Raw genomic sequence first — 17,754 nt, 5'->3', positions numbered from 1 at the left:
TCTTCAAGATGAAGGGGAACCCTGTCAGTTACCTCTGACGTGCTAAAGATTTTAGAGAAGGGATCTTTAATGTCCCAAATGCTTCTTTGTGTGTCTCTTCTCACCAGGAGTAGAAGAACCCAGTCTTTCACTGGTTGCTGCTGCAGTATCCTTGCCTTGCTTCGCGGTGTAGCTTCAGCACCTACTGCTTGGGGCAGAGGCTGTGTTAGAACAGTGTTCTGGTGCTGCTGGTAAGAGCAAGCAGAGAAGAGCAAGGCAGTTGCCTGTGACTGATCGGAGAGTGGTTAACCAATGTGCTGTGTTAGTATCAGAGCAGTGTGTGTTTTTTTTTTGTCTTGACCAAGAAGGAGAACAGAGCTTGAGTTTTACCGAATATTGTATATATGTTAAAAAAAGTTTAGAACCTAGAGCATCTTCATTCAAAATAAGCACCCCAAATGCTATAGCTCAACTATTATCCTTAACTTCCAAAGAGGTCAGAGCATGCTGCTGCTCTTCCTTCTCTCTTCCCCTCTCAAAAATCAAACTGCTTATAAGTAATATGATAGGGGAAAATATACATCAAAGAATTTAAAAAAAAAAAAAGCAAACATTGTGCTAACTATGATTTCCTTCATCTTTTCACTTCTTCTCCTCTCCCCGATCGCTTCCCATTCCGATGGTTCCTGGTCTCTTGGTCACGTGGAACAATGTTGTCTAATGGTTGTTTCCCTCGATTCTTTTCCAAAGACAAGCAAAACGGCTACTGGGGCAGATTGTAGATCGCTGTCGGAACGGACCTGGTTTTCACAACGATGTTGATGGCAACAGTACGATTCAGGAGATTTTGATCCCGGCATCCAAAGTGGGTCTAGTCATCGGCAAAGGAGGTGAAACAATAAAACAGTTGCAGGTGCGCAAGATGCATTTACTTTAGGGCTCTCTTCCCTACTGCAGCTTCTCTAGATCAACAAGAGCGTGCTGAAATGGAGAGCCTTAAATGCTCTAACCTTCTACAGCAGGGACTACTCTTCTGCCTTCGGAGAGCTGGACTCAAATCCAATCTTGTGTTAAAAAAGAAATCGGTTTGGCCCCAGCTACGCATGTAGTGGAGTTTTGCCAGAACTGTGAAAGAAACTCATGTGCTTTAGATAACATTTGGTGCGTGCTGTTTAGGAGGGGATCCTTGTAGCCAAGAAAAGGCTATCTCTAGTCTGCTGCTGCAATAGTTTTTAATGCCAGCCATGCTGTTGTAGAGTGCTGTGCTTCTCTTTTGTTGCTGATCTGTGATAATGCTGGCGTGTCTTCCTTTTTTTTCTCATCCCACCCCTTTCTAATTAAAAGTGTTGTGTTATGTATAAATCTGTGTTCCTAGACATTCTTTATTCCTCCATCTGGTGCAAGTTTTTTAAAGAATAGAGGGTTTCAGGAAAGCACCTAGGTCAAAAATGTAGGTTTTTTGAGTGCCCTGTTTAGGCCTCTGTCATCTAATAGTATTAAGGCTGGTCAATAACTATTATATGCAGACAGCTACAGATTTTGGAAAGGGCTGAAAAATCAGTTGTTGAGGTGGAGGGGTTCTCTTTGCAAGGGATTCAGCTATTTGAGAACTTCAGGAGTAGCACACTTTCTGGCAGTCCTTTACACTCTAGGACTATTACCGTGAAGAGCTAAAGTAGCGTTCTGTAAAGCTGCTGATTTGACCTACCTAATGTTTAGTAACCAAAATATGGTCCCTTGTTTTAGGGACTCTGCTTAGCAAAGTGCTCTGTGCTTTTTCTTCAGGAGCGGACAGGTGTGAAAATGATCATGATCCAAGACGGTCCGTTGCCTACTGGAGCAGATAAACCTCTCCGTATTACTGGAGATGCATTTAAAGTACAGGTATGTAATAAAAGTAAGCAGTTGCCCCAGAGAACTGAGGAGAAATTTCAACTTTAGCGTATTTGTGAGCATCTAATGGAGTCGAATCCAACTGTAAATGTAATGATCCTTGCTAGTTTTCTTTGTTCTGTAAGGCTGAAGTTTGAGTAGAGCAAGTTTAAAACACCAGACTAGCAAGTGTTGGCTTGTTTACAGCATAACCTAGGAGAGCTTACTCCACGTAGATATGAGACACGGGTAGGAGAAGAGCTCAGGAGGAGGGTTTGGAGAAAGTAGCTTTGAAATGCTTTCCAGTCCATGAAGCAAAAATCATAGCTATATGTTACTTGAGCAAATGGGTTCTTAGTGACTAACTTAACCACACATTTGAGAAAGTTTTGTGGAAGGTTCATTATCTCAGACAGCCAATTGACGCAGGTAATTAAAACAAACAAAACCATGACAACTCCTGAAACCAAGGGGTTTGCTTAATATTGGTACCTCCGTCTCCTTGTGTCAGGGTTCTACAGATGTGTTCATACCTGCGGTTTAGAGCAAAAACACATGATCAGCCGGAGACTGGAAGACTGCAGCGTGATGGGAATGCCTTAATTAAAGAACTAAAGTTTAGCTGTGGCATGTTCCGCTTCTCAGCAAGTGCTTTTCATACCTTGCTAAGTATTTAAATCTAGCTTAGCATTCCTGGCTCTAACAAAAATAGTTCTGTTTCATAGGATCTCCCTAATCATAAATTGCTGCAACAGTTGATGTTGCTCGGGGATAGTACGTTTGGGTTGTATTTTTCAAACCTCTTATTGCAGGTGGGCTTTTAGATTTGAATGTGGTTATTTTTCAAAATTCTTACACTTATTGTTGAGGTATAGATATGCAAAAAGGAGTTTAATGGCAGTCTTGCTACTTTTAACCAAATCGTACTTTAAGTGCTGCTACTTCCCAGGTGGTTTCTGCTGCCGTGCAAGATTTGCTGTTGTCACATCTTCCGTGCCATAAATCGTGCCAAGCAATCACGGAGACTGCATAGGCTGGAAGATCTCTGAGGCGCTTAGAAAAGTTGAGCACACTTAGAAAGCACTTAAGAAGTTTGATGAATCCTTGGGTTTGGTGGGATTCTCTGGATGCTGCAACAGTGTTTAACTCTCTCAAATCCCTATGAGATCTCTCCATTGCCCTTATTTCTGTCTGGGCATCTCTGAAATGTCTTGAGTTGTCTCCTTCTGTAAAAAAATACCACGGGGGAATGTAATATATGTAAAAATGTGAAAGGAGTCAGATTTACCAGTGTCCCTCAAACTTGGAAATAGAACCATAATGTCAAAAGCTTGACTGGTAATATATAGAAACAAAGGCTTTGGTTTTGACATGTAGGCTTTTTTTTTAATGGTGGCTACTGTTGGCTTATTTCCAAGGTACACTTTTACTAGCTGAGCTACATGCAAGCTTGTGAATGGGCTTGAGGGCTTCAAGTAGGTAGGAAGAATATTCGTTTGTCTCAGAAAATGTCTTGCTGGATTGCTGCAGACTTGGGCTTAACTTTTCCGAGTGTCAATAAGCTCACTGCTGCCCACCTGCCTCCTTGGTACGTGCTCTCTAGCTCTTAGTGGGCATGCTCTCTGCTATGCTACCACAGCTTCTACCTTATTATATTGGTTTCAGTTCTAGCCAGTAGCAAAGGGCCTTCCCTTCCTTTAATTTAAAAACAAAACAAAACCAAAAAAAAATCAAAGCTATTTTAAAAGCTAAAGGGCCTTTTTGAAAGACTGAAGGAAGCAATTGCACACAAGAAACTGCCACCTTGCACACTTGGCAGGTTTTGTCAGCCATGGAAGATGCCATCGAGAACAGATCTCCATTGACTGTGGTAAAAGAAATTCTAAATCAGAATGCTGTTTCTGTTAAGCAGATGGAGATCGCTTTGCCCGAAGCCTGACCGTTAGCCACTGTTGAGGCCCTAACACCAAGATGGCAAGCAGAATAATTTTAAGCTAACTGTAACTTCTTTCCCCATGTAGCAAGCGAGGGAAATGGTACTGGAGATCATCCGAGAGAAAGATCAGGCAGACTTCCGAGGCGTACGCAATGATTTCAGTTCTAGAATGGGAGGAGGCAGCATAGAGGTATGTTTTCTTCACGAGTACTCTGCTAACCTCCCTGTGGGCTGGGTAGTGGGTGGAAGTCATCAAATTGCACATGTAACCTGTAAGCTTATTTTTAAATGCATTGTGTTCTGTTGCCAGAAGAGTGAGTCTGGCTGCAAAGAGGAGGAGTTCTCGTGGACTCCCAGATGGCACTTTTCTAATTGTCTTTTTAAGCTGCATTCTTGTAGTGCAGAGTTCCTTTAGCGGGGAAGGAATTTGTGGCCACATGTTTGTTTTTCTTAAGCAATATGGTTCTGTAGCCTGGAGCTGCCTAACGTGGCCTGTCCTCGTAGTTAAGAGCATCTCCTTGTAAAATCAGAGTAATTCAGTCTAGTTCTCTGAGCTTTCATACTGCTTTGCCTTTCCCATCAGGTCTCTGTGCCCAGGTTTGCTGTTGGAATTGTGATAGGAAGAAATGGAGAAATGATCAAAAAGATTCAGAATGATGCTGGAGTTAGGATTCAGTTTAAACCAGGTTTGTGTGAGGATGGAGAGCTGTTACTTTCTGACCAGTGTTCCAGTTTGGGTTTGCTAAAGTGGATCTGATCTGAGGTTACAGCGGCTAGGCTTTCCTAATTTAAAGGTGCATTGTCTCTCTTTCTGAAACCCGTTTAAAAATGATGTGCTGCTTCCTCCTGCACTTTCTGGTTTTCAGAGCGTAAGATTATATACAGCTCATTTGCAAACATTAGATGTCACAACAGTCATGTCTTGAGTGGTAATTATACGGATAAACAAAATAATAACAAAAACCTTTTTATTTTCTGTTAAAGAATGCTCCTTCAGGACATTAAAGCCTTTGGGGATCAGGAGTTGATTAATTCTAAGTAACTTTCTCTGGGTCCTTGGCTGTCTGATCACCTATCAAAGCTGCCTTTGTCCTCTTAAAATTATATCAGTCTCTTTCATGGCTTTTTGGCATTTGAAAGTGTTGCCTTTTGAATGTTGTTCCCTCTGCAACGTGGGTTGGGTTTTGTCTTCTTTCAGTCCATGGAAGAGGGGCTGAAGGTGGAGGGAAGAGGTAGCTCTTGGGGTAGTGATGTTATGTGAAAATGCTGCTAGCTATGGTGGTGCTAGAAGGAAGCTTTTGTTGGCGGATGGATGTTTTCTCCTTTTTAATTTAGTCTTTGCCACTTCTCTTCACAGATGATGGGATTAGTTCTGAAAGAGTCGCACAGGTCATGGGGCTTCCCGATAGGTGTCAACACGCAGCACACATCATCAGTGAGCTCATTCTCACAGCACAGGTGGGTTCTGGAGGCTCTTGGGAGGAAAGTGGTTATATGGGAATGTCATCTGCATGCACGCAGCTGTGTGGATGGATGCCACCATCTGAAGAACAGCAGTGTTAAATTTCCCCTCTGGTAGGCCACACATGCTGCTGCCCGGGACAGAGCTGCTAGGTTTGGGTTTTGTTTGGGTTTTTTTTGGGTTTTGTTTTTTTTTTTTAATGTGGTATGGGCTGAGTGAGCTATGGGAAGATCTCCTATTCTCAGGCAGTATTATGAGGCCTCATTGTAGCTTCATTTTTACCCCACATGTTTAGTTGTTCTTAAGTTATTTGGAAATGGTGACCTGGTGGATTGGAGTCCAGCAGTAGCATGAGGCAGTGACTGGAGGCCCTGCTCAGTAGGGCTGAGTAACACTTGGGCAGCAGAGCGTTAAGAGCGCTCAGCGATGCCTCTTCTTCAGAGTCCAGTCCTCTGGTCTGGTGGCTGTGGGAGGCAGGGGAAGGCAAGGGAACGTTCACATATGCAATCACTGTGCTCTAAGAAAGACACCGATGTATTGCATTGCCCAAGAGCAAGAAGTACAAAGATGGGTGAAGTAGTAGGGCAGTCATGAAGGAGTTTGTATATTCCCTTTGTATTGTGAGAAGAAAAGATATTAGACTATTCCAGACCAGATACTTGAGCATAAGTTCTCCATCAAGGGTAGGTCTTGATATCTCTTCTTTCCCTGAGATCTGGTTTGAATGTTCGATTACATAATTTTTTTTAAGTCATCCACTTAAATTTTGAGGTCTGTCATGGTAGCTTCTGACTGCCCATCACCTTTTGCTTTTGGAGAAAGCAGTTACCCAAAATAGGTATGTCCTTTAAGTGTCTTTGAACTTAAAAGCTTCCTTTGGAAGTTTTGGAAAATGTGCATTTCAGCTGAGTGATTCCAGCAGTTCTTTAAAGAATGGCACTTGAAAGGCTTTGGAAGCAACTTGTGTGTGTCAGCGCCAAGAACTCTTCGTTGCTCTAAGGAAAGCCCCCATCACAAACGAAAAGCCCTTTAGTAGTTGATGCTTGTTTATAGGTTTATTTCAGCAGATATAAAGGCATGCATTTAAAAAATATAAATACCTTCCTGAGTCAGGAAGGCAGCTGTAACCTACGTTACTTGACATTTCTTTAAAGTGCTTCAAAATCTTGAATGTAAAACTGAAGTCCAAGAATATCTTAATTCAGTGCCATTGATTATAATGCAATTTAACTTACCTTGCTTTATTTTGCTTTTAATGTGCATTGGGGCCAACAAAAAAACACTGATACAAATTTTTTGCCTTCCAAGGAACGAGATGGCTTTGGAAGCTTGGCTGTTGCCCGAGGAAGAGGTCGTGGCCGTGGGGACTGGAGCGTTGGAACACCTGGGGGCATGCAGGAAATAACCTACACAGTGCCAGCCGATAAGTGTGGTCTCGTTATAGGCAAAGGTGGGTCCAGCGACACTAAATACTAGAGCTCGCAATCTTTCTCTCTCAGGATGGTCTCATTCTTGCTGCCTGACAGTGAGGCTTTGGAGTTTTCTGTAATTGCAGGTATTTAGTGGCCAGTGAATGCAGCATAGGAATAAGCTATAAGCGTTTGTGGTTGTTTTCTTTGTGGTGCTCTCACTCATAATTGTACTCTCCAGGCCCTTGTTCACAATCTGTAAGAGAGGCTCTTCATGCAGAGCTGTCAAGTAAGCTTGCTATAACAAGCAGCTGGCTGAGAAAAGGCAGGTTCATTTGTGGATTCTTTTTATAGAGAATTCGTTTAAAGGACAGTTTATCAGGGACAAGCAGAACAGTCATTTCTTCATGCTGGATTTCTGAGAGTGCCATGTGATAAAATGGAAGGTCTCTGAATGTGATAATACGAGTAGCTGCTTCCAGCCACGTACCTGAAGTGTCTGATGAATAAAGTGAAGTAGCAGGGTTTGTCTGTATCGGAGCCTGTCGCAGAGCAGGCTGGTGGACCTCGTCTCACTCAGATGAACGTGTTCACTGCCACGGAGGCACCTTGGCTGTCTTAGTCGTTGAATCTCTCCATGCTAAGGAGATGGACAAGGAGTCATCTGGCCTTCTTCTCAAGAACCAGTACAACCCCAAGACAGTTATGAAACTGGAGCATCAGCAGCAGTCTCCATTTGTCATAGAGCATGAGCTACGCATCGGGTAATGGCAGTACGTAGATTAGAGCCAGGAACAGAAGAGCTCTATCACTCTGAATTGCTGCGATGCTTCCGAGTTAATACACTGATGTATCAAAGGAGTTGTATTTAATTTTTCTATCTGCTTATTTCAGAAAGAATGACATATGCCTTAACTAGTATTTAAGTAATCACAGTTGGCTTTTAGCCTCAGCAGAGGTGAGGTGAATAGAACAGGAACAGCTTAGCTGCAGCGGTAAAGGAGGCAGAGGCTTGAGGGCATTGTGCCATGTTTCAGTGACATTTAGTTTCCTGCCGTCTTGTTGGGCAGGAGCAAGCTTGCAGTGAAGCGTGTTGTGGCCTCTTTCCCCTGCTGCACAAGCCTGCTGCATCTCACTTGTTCCTGTCCGTGTGTCTGGCTCCTGTGGCACCCTGAACTGCTGCCTTATTGGGTGACAAGGGACACGAGCACGTCAGCAGTGTATCTGCAGTTATTTTCAGCTGTTGTTCTTTGCCGTAAACCTGTTCAGAAACCTGAAAACTTTTTTCAATATGAAAAAACACCTGCTCTCCCCATTATGCAGAAATTGTGGAGTGATTGTGGTTGATCTCACTGAATAGTCCAGTTGGGCAAAAGATCAAGCAAAGCAAATTTTAAGCCCACAAGTGAGAGTTATATGTATGGAAAAATCAAATTATAATGAAACTTTATTGCTGTATCCATTAGTCATCCTTAATAAAGGATCAGAAAAGGTCACTTGTTGTTCAGCAGTGCACTGAAGTGGAGCATTTGTGACTACAGAGAGCACTGTGTGCTGAAAAGGTAAATGCAGGTAGCGGAGTTGGATGTCCTAGCATTCAAGTGCAAGGCCTGGCACAGGCTCACTGTGGGGGTGAAGGGTAGCTTTTTACCTTTGTTTCCACAACAGCAAAACGGGGATTCTTAACCGGCCAGATCAGAAGCTTTCTGGAGTGACTAATTACTAGTTGTATGGTGATTTGAGTGCTTGTAGCTTTGTAATACCACCTTGTAATCGGTGTTCTTACAGTGCCTATGCTCTTAGTCTATTGCAGCCTTCATTTTTGTCAAGTGAGTGATGGCTGTAGCATTGCCTTTTGGGGCCTGGACCAGGATGGATGTACTGCGCTCTCCATATGTTGATGCAAGACACCTGATTCTTCTTATTTCTTCTCCCCCTGCCTGTGGGGCAGTGTAGGGGAGAGGGGATGTTAGTGGGGATTTTTTAACAGTGACCAATTGTAAAACCTTTGCTCCCTCCTTTTTAGTTTCTGAGCAGTTCCCAGCTTTTTTTTTTTTCTTTCTTTTTATTTTTTTTTTTCTATGTGATACAGCACTTGGCTGTTAGCCTTCTCTGTAAAATCTGGCTGAGTCCTCTGGGCACACCTAGCTTGGTCGCTGAGGTTAGCACCCACGCAATGGGTATCTTGGGTCCCCGGGTGTAGTGTATGCGATGTGGCCGGGTAACTGCTCGAGAAGCGCAGGGGAAAGAGGGAGATGAGGAAGTTTCTCAGCTCAGTTTCTAAAGCGTATGTGATAGAAGATCTAGGGCCCTTTTCTCATGGGCATCACTCCTCAGCTTGGGAGCGGGAGCCTTTATGAGCTGATAAGAAGCGCTCGGCTCCCTGCAAATCCTGTGCGTAGCTTTTTCCTCTAGAGGGTGGGTAGGTGCAGCTTTTCTTTTCTGAAAGACTCGAGGAAGGGTGGAGACGAGCGCCATACACATGTCAAGTGCTTTCTCTGTTTGGTGGTGCTTGGAAACAAACCGCAGCCTCTCTGGGCCCCCGCTGGATTTCCATGATAAATACAGCAATATTGACAGATAACGTGGCCGGCCTGGCTCTTGTCAGCTCTGCCTTTTAGCAGGTTTGATTAATTGCTTTACGATTTCACGTCCAGCTGGGGGGCCGCTCTTGGATCACTTCTGCCCCCCATCAGGTAGAAGAATGGAGCGGGCTGCTGAATGTGTCTCTAGACAGCCACCATGTGCCGAGCGGGTCACCTCGCTATGGGGGAAGATGAACTCCTTCCGGCATTGTGCATCATCATGTTGACTGCGTCACTTCATTTGCGTGCTCTGGAGGCTGAATTGGGATAGCTTGGATGGGAGGGAGCACCGTGGCAGGGACCAGACTGGAGGGTGAGGAGGAGGAGGAGGAGAAGGGCACCAAGTCCTGGTACGGGGGGTGGGAGCTTGCAGCCTCTGACCAAACCTGGAGACCCAGGTAACTTGATCCTGCAATATGGTCTGGGAGGGACCTGATGTGAAACCAGTCCCAACAACTACAAACTTGGTGCTGAATGCTAGATGGGGAAATGATTTGAAATCTGTATTCCCCTTGCTTCCAGTTTGAGAATGCTTCTATTTTTAATCCCCTTTTGGAAGCAGAAGCCTAGTCTGCTGTGCGAGTAGCAACCTATGGTTATGCCTCTGTCACCCAGTAAAGAAGTTCTCCCGGTCCTTCGTGATCCAAATTGTGTTGGCTAAAAGGGTCCTCTGTTTTCATTAAGCAGATGAAATGGCTGTTGATTCAGACCTCACCTCAATATGTATAAAAAAAGAGCTTCAAACAAGTCTGCATCAGACAAAAGCATTACATAAAAAAAACTTCGTGGTTTTGAAACTTCATCTTACCGCTTTCCCATGCTTGACTGAAAATAAGTGGGTTCCTTTTGGCTGCACAGTACAATCCCTGTTGTCTGCCCAGGGATGTGACACGATTATCTTTTGTTAAATGCATCTTCAAAAATTCATTTAGAAAGAGTTAATTGCCCTTTGGCAACTTTTCCTCCTCCCTTCCCCAAGAAGGCTTTAAAATGTTAAAAAGGTCACGAGTCCATTACAATGAAATGAACAAGTGTCTGCAACATCCACAGTTTGTTTTGAAGTTGTGCTGGATGTATAGAGATGGAAATGCAAGCAAAATGGAGGAGATTATTTTTGGAGACTCTTTAATTAAAACCAAACAAAAATCTCCGGTTAGTTGCCTTTGCTCTCTTTCCTGCTTGCTGTATGTCCTTTTGGCTGGTGAGTTTTGGTTTGTGATTTAAAAGTTGTAAAACCCCTTCCTTCCCCACACCCTTTAATTTCTCCAGTTGAGTGGAGCTGGTCTGTAAGTTGTGTGAGCTTCCAAAAGAAGAATTGAACCATTGTAACATTGGCTGAGGCTTTTGTTAAGCAAATTTCATTAAGAGACCGGGACCTAGCAGGTCTTGAGGAAATCAGATCTACTTTGGCTGGCCCTGCAGCATCCTGCTCCAAGCACTCCTGAGCTCCAGCGTATCCAGATGGCAGAGCAGCCAGATATGTTCGCTGCATGCACAACTAACTCTGAAATAGGGGAAGATAGCCTGGAATCCCGCACTACTGCGGTTGTGTGGAGGGATGCGTACACCGCAGTGTGAATAGGAAGCGCGGTAAGCGGAGGTTTCTTTAAGGGAATAAGCTATTGAACGGCACATGATTGTGAGAAAGCTTAAGCTTTGTTTTTAAGCTACAAGGTATGTGGCTCGTGGCTTTTTGCCTTAGTGGAATGAAATGTCTAGTGATGGACAAAAAAGCCTTGTGGGAGAAAGAAAAAGCATGTTTCAGTTGCAGGTTGCTTTCTTTTCTTGAGGATTGTGAACAGCTGTGTGGAACCACCAGAATTTAGTCAGTACAGTTTTTGCATCTAGTTTGTCAAAGTGTATTTCAGCCATGCTGCATTTTCTTGGGAGCCTAGCAGTGTGCACACAAGGGGGGCTGTATGTATTCTTGAAACAGCACCATCCATGCCCCCAAACTCCATTGCAGTAGCTCACACTTTCAGGTCATGCTTACGAGGCATTTTAAAGGAGCAACATGAGCTCAGGTACTGTGGTTTCTTACGCCGTTGCGATCCTCAGCCCGCCTCCCTTGAGGCACGCAGAAGGCAGTTGAAACTATATTCCATGACCAGAACCTGACTTTATGCTTTTGTGGAAGGGGATGCTGAATATCCCTCCTTATGTCTTGGTTTTCTTTTCTTCAGGTGGTGAGAACATCAAGAGCATAAATCAGCAGTCGGGAGCCCATGTGGAGCTCCAGAGAAACCCACCTCCGAACACAGACCCTGGTGTACGAATATTCACAATCAGAGGAGTTCCCCAGCAAATCGAACTCGCTAGACATCTCATAGATGAGAAAGTTGGTGTAAGTTCCATCTCTGTTGGTCTTGGTCTGTCTCTTTCAGATGTGGTGTTTTCACTCTTAGGTACATATAGGCCTGGACTTACAGGATGGCACAGAATACACACGCTTACGTTATTCAGCTTCAAAACCATTTGCCTGTTAGCAGCTGTCTTGAACTTTGATCCTCCAGCATCCATTGGACTAATTTTTGCTGTGGTCCCAAAAGGATCTGACTCTTTGCTGACATAATCAAGGGTAGTGTGCAGCTGTATGAGAGGGAAGAACAGCAATAATAAGGTATGAGAAGGCTGTCAAAGGAGACTTTTTGAAGGGAAGACAATAGTGTCACTGCGTGAGAATGACACAATCCTGGCATCATCATCCTGAAAGTAACACTCAACTCCTTGCTCCAGTAAATCCAGGATGACTTATGTTCCACTTAATGCAGTGCTGTGGTATTGAAGCTTAATAATGTCGGGCTGGAGTACTACTGAAGGGGGAGACTTGGGTAAAAGAAAGTATGGAAAGTACTGAACTGGGGCATGGTAAAGCTGAAAAGCAACCTTTATGCTGAATTGCCTGAGAGGAGATGGCTTGATACCAACCTCAGGATCCAAGCTATTCAAAGGAAAACTTCCAAGTGTGCTGTAGTCCCGTTAGCCCCTTTGTGAGCTGGCCGGAGTTGTTTTTGAAGCTGGGCTCCTGGAGTGTGCTGACAGTCCTGAGAACTTCATCCTTGGAGAATCAGTCACTTCTTTCAGGTGCTGGGGTTTAGTGGAACGTGTCCCAGGCTGTCTTCTCCCCTTTCTTACTGCTCCTACTAGCTGCCTCCACCCTGTGCTTAGAGCTGGCATTAAGTATTTGTGGATTCTGTGACAGGGTACCAGCATGGGTGGACCTGGAGGATTTGGTCAAAGTCCGTTCAGCCAAGCACCCGCTACACCTCATCAAAAGTAAGCTTCTCCATCTCATCATGGATGGGCTGTGGGGAATGGCTGGGAGCTATAAAAGCATTGGGAGGAGGATGGAGGGCCCTGAAGGGGTGGTGTATAAGTGGAGCCTTTTAAAGAGTGAGCATTCAGAAGCAAGAAGCAAGTGAGATTAATCCTTTAAGCTTGACTACAGGAAGGATTTTAGCTATTAACTTATAAAAAAGGTAGGTATTGGTATCTCCAAAATTCCTGTCTCTAGTGCAGTGAGAGCATGGAAAGAAGCCTGAGCTGCATACAGCACAAGGAGTGCTGTTCAGTATGATGGGTCTTCATCTTGGCTTCATGACCAGACCAACAGCAAGCACTCACACCTACACAGCACTTCCTTTTGTTCCCATGTTCACCTGTTTGCTCAGCAGTTGCTGACCATAAGTAACAATTTCGCTTCTGCGGGCAACATCATGTATACGGCCTGTTAAGTATTTTATTGCCTACCTCAGCGTGCCTTTTTGTCCCCTGCAGTGGTCCTCAGGCGTTCATGACGCAGGGTTGGGGCAGTACCTACCAGACGTGGCAGCAGCCTGGACAGCAAGTCCCAAGTAAGTGTCTGGGACCTGGGTTGGAGAAGGGTTGGTGTTCCCTTTGCAATTGCTGTGTCGTGCCTGCAAAACACGGGTTCGCCCATCAGACCACTTGTATGAAAACAGCAAAAGAATTTCCTGAGCAGCAGAGGTGTGTGGAGGCGTGCTGTCATGTTTGAGCTCAGAATAAGCTGAAGTCCATTGAAAACTGTAACGCTTTTTGTGCACTTGACTGCTTACTATTAATTTCTGCTCTCTTTGTGTGGAAACTGGGCCCTTGCTGTCTGTTCCTAACAAAAACGTTTCTGCCTTAGGCTCTCTTCTGCCAAGATTCTCCAGGCAAGCACTTGCCAACCCCACTTGTCCCTAACAGGCACACTGTGTCTGGTGTTGAGCCCTCCCATCTCTTTGTTCTTGACCTTATCAGTTCTTGCTTATTTTCTTTTTTAAGTGTTCCTTATGAGCTCTTCTCACTGTTCACTTCCCAGTCTGATGGAAAGACTGGGAAAGGAGATGCAGAAAATGGAAGAAAGGGTAGGCAGGGCTTCTGTCCTGGTTCATCCACGCTGGCTGTGGTAGTCTCCCCCGTCTCCTTTTCGGAGCTGATGAGAGCTGCTGAGCCTTCACAGTGCTAAATGCTCAGAATGAGGCCAGTGGGATAACCAGCTTTCACATATTCAAATAAATAAACTTTAAAAAAACAGTGCGCACATGTCCTTAGTCATGAGTTGAAAAGCTGAACCCAGATCACCTCTGCTGCTGGGCTTTCTACTTCAAGCCACCAGCACTGAGTCAGGCTGGCTGTTATTCTTCAAGGTTCGAAGTGGCATTTCTTCCTAAAGCTCTGTTTAGTCAAAATTCAGCAGGTTGGAATGGGGAGTCCCCCTTTTCAGAATAATTGAGGTAGTAAATGCTAGTGGTGATGTTGGTAACTGCATCCTCCTGTGTCTTCAACAGCCAGGGTAATGGTTTGCCCTAAACAGAGCAGATTCACAGTCTGCTTAGTAATCTCAAAGCTCATGTGATGGGCAGTAATGCCCAACAGACACTTTTCAATCAGAATTTTTCAGGAAATACGAGGTTTTTTTAATGGCCTGGTCTTGTGAAAACTAAAGCTAAGTACCAAAAAGTGGGGGCGTGGGGTGTAATTTTAAAGGGGTTTAATGACAGGTGCTTTTCAGTGCTAAGGCTGATTTAGTGATCAGGTAGATTATTAACTTCAGTATAAATTCCCACTCTTTGAGGTGCCTGAGGTAGAGGAAACGCTGGAGGAGCAATGCCTGCAATTGCACTTGTGATTCCCTGTAACGCTAATCACATTTTAATGTTTATGAAATTGTGCATATATGAAATTTGGAAATCTTCATGCTGCATTGTTAACAGTGCACTTCTAAAATGTGTACTACTGTAGGACATAGGAATCCTGCATAGCAAGTGTGTGTTAAACTCTAAAAAAATGCCTCTGGAAGAGTCCTGCTCCTTAACAATTACAGTCTAAAAATCATTACTTTTCCTTTGAGCTCTAGGGACTTGTAGAAGGTCAATAGTTGTTCTGTTTTCAGGACAGCAAAATGCAACAGTGGGCTTGAAAGGACTTTTTTTTGTGCAGGAGTGGAATAGTATACTAAAGAATATTTTCCCATTAGCTTGTTTTACAGGAAAGATTGTTATTCCAATCCTTTCCTGTGCACCCCCAAGAGCACTGGGCTTCCCTGAGCTTTGGGAAGCAGAGCAGTCAGTGCAGCAGGGAAAAGTATGAAAAATGTCATTTGTATCTTCCCTTAAAGCCTTTGAATAAATGCTTATGAAATGTGCGTTGCTATTTGCCTTGCAAGATGCCTTTAGAAACTCACCTTAGGAACTTATCTTCTTTCTCACCTCCCTGAAACATCCTCTAATCCTGCCCACCAGCCACTGGGCAGGGAGGGGAATCTCCCTTCTTGCGACATATAGGCGTATCTCAAGCTCACACCTCCTGGCTTTGGAGCCTGGTATAAAAGCATAGACCCTTTTGAATCCCTGATTGCCGATAGTACAGCTTGTATCCCGATGATGACTGCTTTGCAGTGAGTTTGTCAGGTTGCCGGTGGCTCCCAAGTCCAGCGAAGCATCCTTCCTTGCCGTTGTCCTTCCCCTGGATGGGTTTGCTACCACAAGGCCGTGTTTTGGGGGCAGATGTTTTATTTCTGCTGTTGAACCTGATGGAAAATGTTGGCTCTCCAGTTCCATGTCTAGTTAGGATCCTCCCTGTTCCTGTTTGTAGCCAGGCATACTGAAGGCAGTCTGGGTTAAGGAGAGAGGACAGACAAGATAATGCTGTGCTTTAAGCAGCCTGCACCGCTTTCTTCTGCTGCAGATCACAATGGTACCCAGTCAGGCCAGGTGGAGTTCACCAAGGCGTGGGAGGATTATTGTAAGAAACTAGGTAAATACCTGCTTTTGCACTTTAAGTTTTAATTTGAAAACAGTCTTGTGAAGGGCCCCTTCCCCGAGTGCTGCAGCCCGTTCACAGCTCTGCTAGCCCTGTCAAAGAGCCGGCCGAGTCGCTCTCTGAGCAGGCTTCCTAGGGACAGACTCGAGAGTGCCCTCCTTGTGGGAGGAGGGGCAGACCCCCACCCCCTACACATGTATTTAGATTTTAATTACTTCCCCCATCTTAAATAAATTAACTGGCTGGGGAAACATTTTGCTGTGAAATGCATTTAGCTGCGTGTTCTTTCAGCCTGCTGCGGACTGTAATTCTCCTAGAAGAAAAGGCATTGAAGGAGGCCCTTTGTTGGCATTAGCAGGTGGACAGTTGAGGCAGCCTTGACCTCTGCCAGAAAAGGTCCTGACTTGTAGCGTTGGTCAAGTCTTTTAACCCGCTTTTATGCCCCTGGACAGGACACTGCTGCCCTGTTCCCTCCACCCACTTCACACTGGCAGTGTATTATTTTCCCCCTTCCCCCCACTTCAAAGCCCCCCTTCGGCCGGCGTCGCAGGGCAGGGCTGCACACGGAGCACGGGCGCTTGGATGGGCTGGGGAGAGCTCTCCTCCACGCGTGTCTCCCCTCCTTGCCTGCCGTGCGTGTGCGTAGCAGCTCACTCTCGCTGTGCCTGCCTCTCTCTGCAGTTTTCTAATTGCTGTGTTTTCTGTTCAGGGCTTTTTTTTTTTTTGTTTGCTGCGTGTCTGGCTGAGGGCTCTTTGCTCTAACCGTGACTAAGGCAAGTGCGGGCATCCCGCCTCTGCACCCAGCTGGCTGGACTCTCCCCTGCAACAGCACTTAGATATGCTGGATTGAAGGTGTCTTAGGGCTTCACAGAGGGGGAGTCTGTGCTAGACCAAGGTTTTGAGGTCTGTGAGGTCTCTCTCAGTGCAGGCATTGGCACCACTTATCTTGGTGCCGCACAGGAGTCTGGAGGCTGCGCCACAGAGCCAGTCGTGGCTGTTAGGAGGGTGTCGTGGTTGCCTCTCCGGGCGGTGTGTGTGGGCATAGTGCTGAGGGACCGTGGAGCTGGCTGTGCTTTGTGCAGGGCTCACGGCTCCCTTCCGACCTGAGGATTCTGCAGCCGGTAGCGGTTTGGCTACCCCGGGGCTGTGTGCTGGGGCAGATGGTACGCTGGAGGCTCGTGTGTGGGCACATTGTACAGGCGTTGCCCGCCGGGGCTCCTTCAGACATGCTCTGCTGGTGAGAGTCAGGGTGGAGGATGCAGACCCCTGAAAACCAAGTGAGATGACTCAAAACATGGCCGTTTCCTTGGCAGCTCCATGGCTGGAGGTCGAGGTCTCAGTTCTGTCAGGGGTTCAAACCCTCCGTCCCTGTGCTAGCTGGAGCCTAGGGTGGCTGATGTGCAAAGTGAGCAGCTCCCAGCAAATGTGCTGGGAGCACATTTGGACCTGGACCTGCTTGAGCAGGTCCCAGCAGGGGGGACTGGGCTTAATGCCCTTTAATGGGGCAGAGGCGAGATGAAATCAGGAACTTGAGCTTTTCCTCAGCTTTCCCTGAACTGAAGATGCCCCAACACTGTAGAAAGGTGGAAGCTGAAGTGTGAAGTCTGGGCAACTGAGGTAGATCCAGGGCCTGTCTAGTGGGAAGGTAGGTGTCACTGGCTGGAAACTGTCACCTGTTCCATATTGACGTGCCCCTTGTTGTCATCTTTGCACAGGCCAACAGAGCCAGCAGCAGAACAGCCATCCCGATTACAGCAAAGCATGGGAGGAGTATTTCAAAAAACAGAGTGAGTGAAACAGGGTTATTGGAGATGAACCAACTCTTGTTGTAAACGGAGCTAACGCTAATCCGATGACTTGCGTCTCCATCCCCTGCTGGTATTAGCTTCCAGTCCTCTACAAAACCCCTTTGGTCCTCTCCTGTTGGTGATGGTGCATGTAGTTCTCACGCTGGAAGCTCTCAGTCGTGCTGTCTGCTGTTGCGCCTCGGGAGAGGTGCTCCCGTTGAACCACAGTAGACCTCGTGTCCACGCTGGCAGTCGGCCTGCCTGGGGGAAACGTAGCACACGGCAAGAACTGATGCTAACAAAAACCAGAAAGCTGAAGCTGGGTCGTTGAGAGGGTAGGAGAGATCTGCACACGTGGAAAAACATGGGTCTGGCTTTCTCCGCTCTGTTAAGAAGCGCGTGATGCCAACTTCTGGATTTGCACTTGACACCGTGCTGCTGGGGCCTTTGGGCTGAA

General features: G+C 45.7%; 1 protein-coding gene across 8 annotated transcripts in view; it reads left to right on the top strand.

Annotated features, from left to right (window-relative positions):
• The window catches only part of FUBP3 (far upstream element binding protein 3), a 41,139-nt gene that overhangs the window by 20,470 nt on the left and 2,915 nt on the right, over nt 1–17,754 (top strand). For 6 of the 8 annotated variants that reach the window (XM_082327573.1, XM_082327572.1, XM_082327575.1 and 3 more), the window contains 10 exons: nt 730–892; nt 1,765–1,863; nt 3,873–3,977; nt 4,371–4,473; nt 5,145–5,245; nt 6,558–6,699; nt 11,427–11,587; nt 12,446–12,519; nt 13,021–13,097; nt 17,226–17,297. In XM_082327573.1, the coding sequence (XP_082183699.1) occupies nt 730–892; nt 1,765–1,863; nt 3,873–3,977; nt 4,371–4,473; nt 5,145–5,245; nt 6,558–6,699; nt 11,427–11,587; nt 12,446–12,519; nt 13,021–13,097; nt 17,226–17,297 (1,097 nt within the window). The remainder of the gene's footprint in view (nt 1–729; nt 893–1,764; nt 1,864–3,872; nt 3,978–4,370; nt 4,474–5,144; nt 5,246–6,557; nt 6,700–11,426; nt 11,588–12,445; nt 12,520–13,020; nt 13,098–17,225; nt 17,298–17,754) is intronic. The other 2 variants (XM_082327577.1, XM_082327576.1) reach the window with 1 other exon arrangement.

This window comes from Platalea leucorodia (assembly GCF_965183815.1).
Source record: "Platalea leucorodia genome assembly, chromosome: 15".
Classification (NCBI taxonomy): Eukaryota; Metazoa; Chordata; class Aves; order Pelecaniformes; family Threskiornithidae; genus Platalea; species Platalea leucorodia.
The sequence above is the reverse complement of the archived record's forward strand: the minus strand, read 5'-3'. Positions and strand labels throughout refer to the sequence as shown.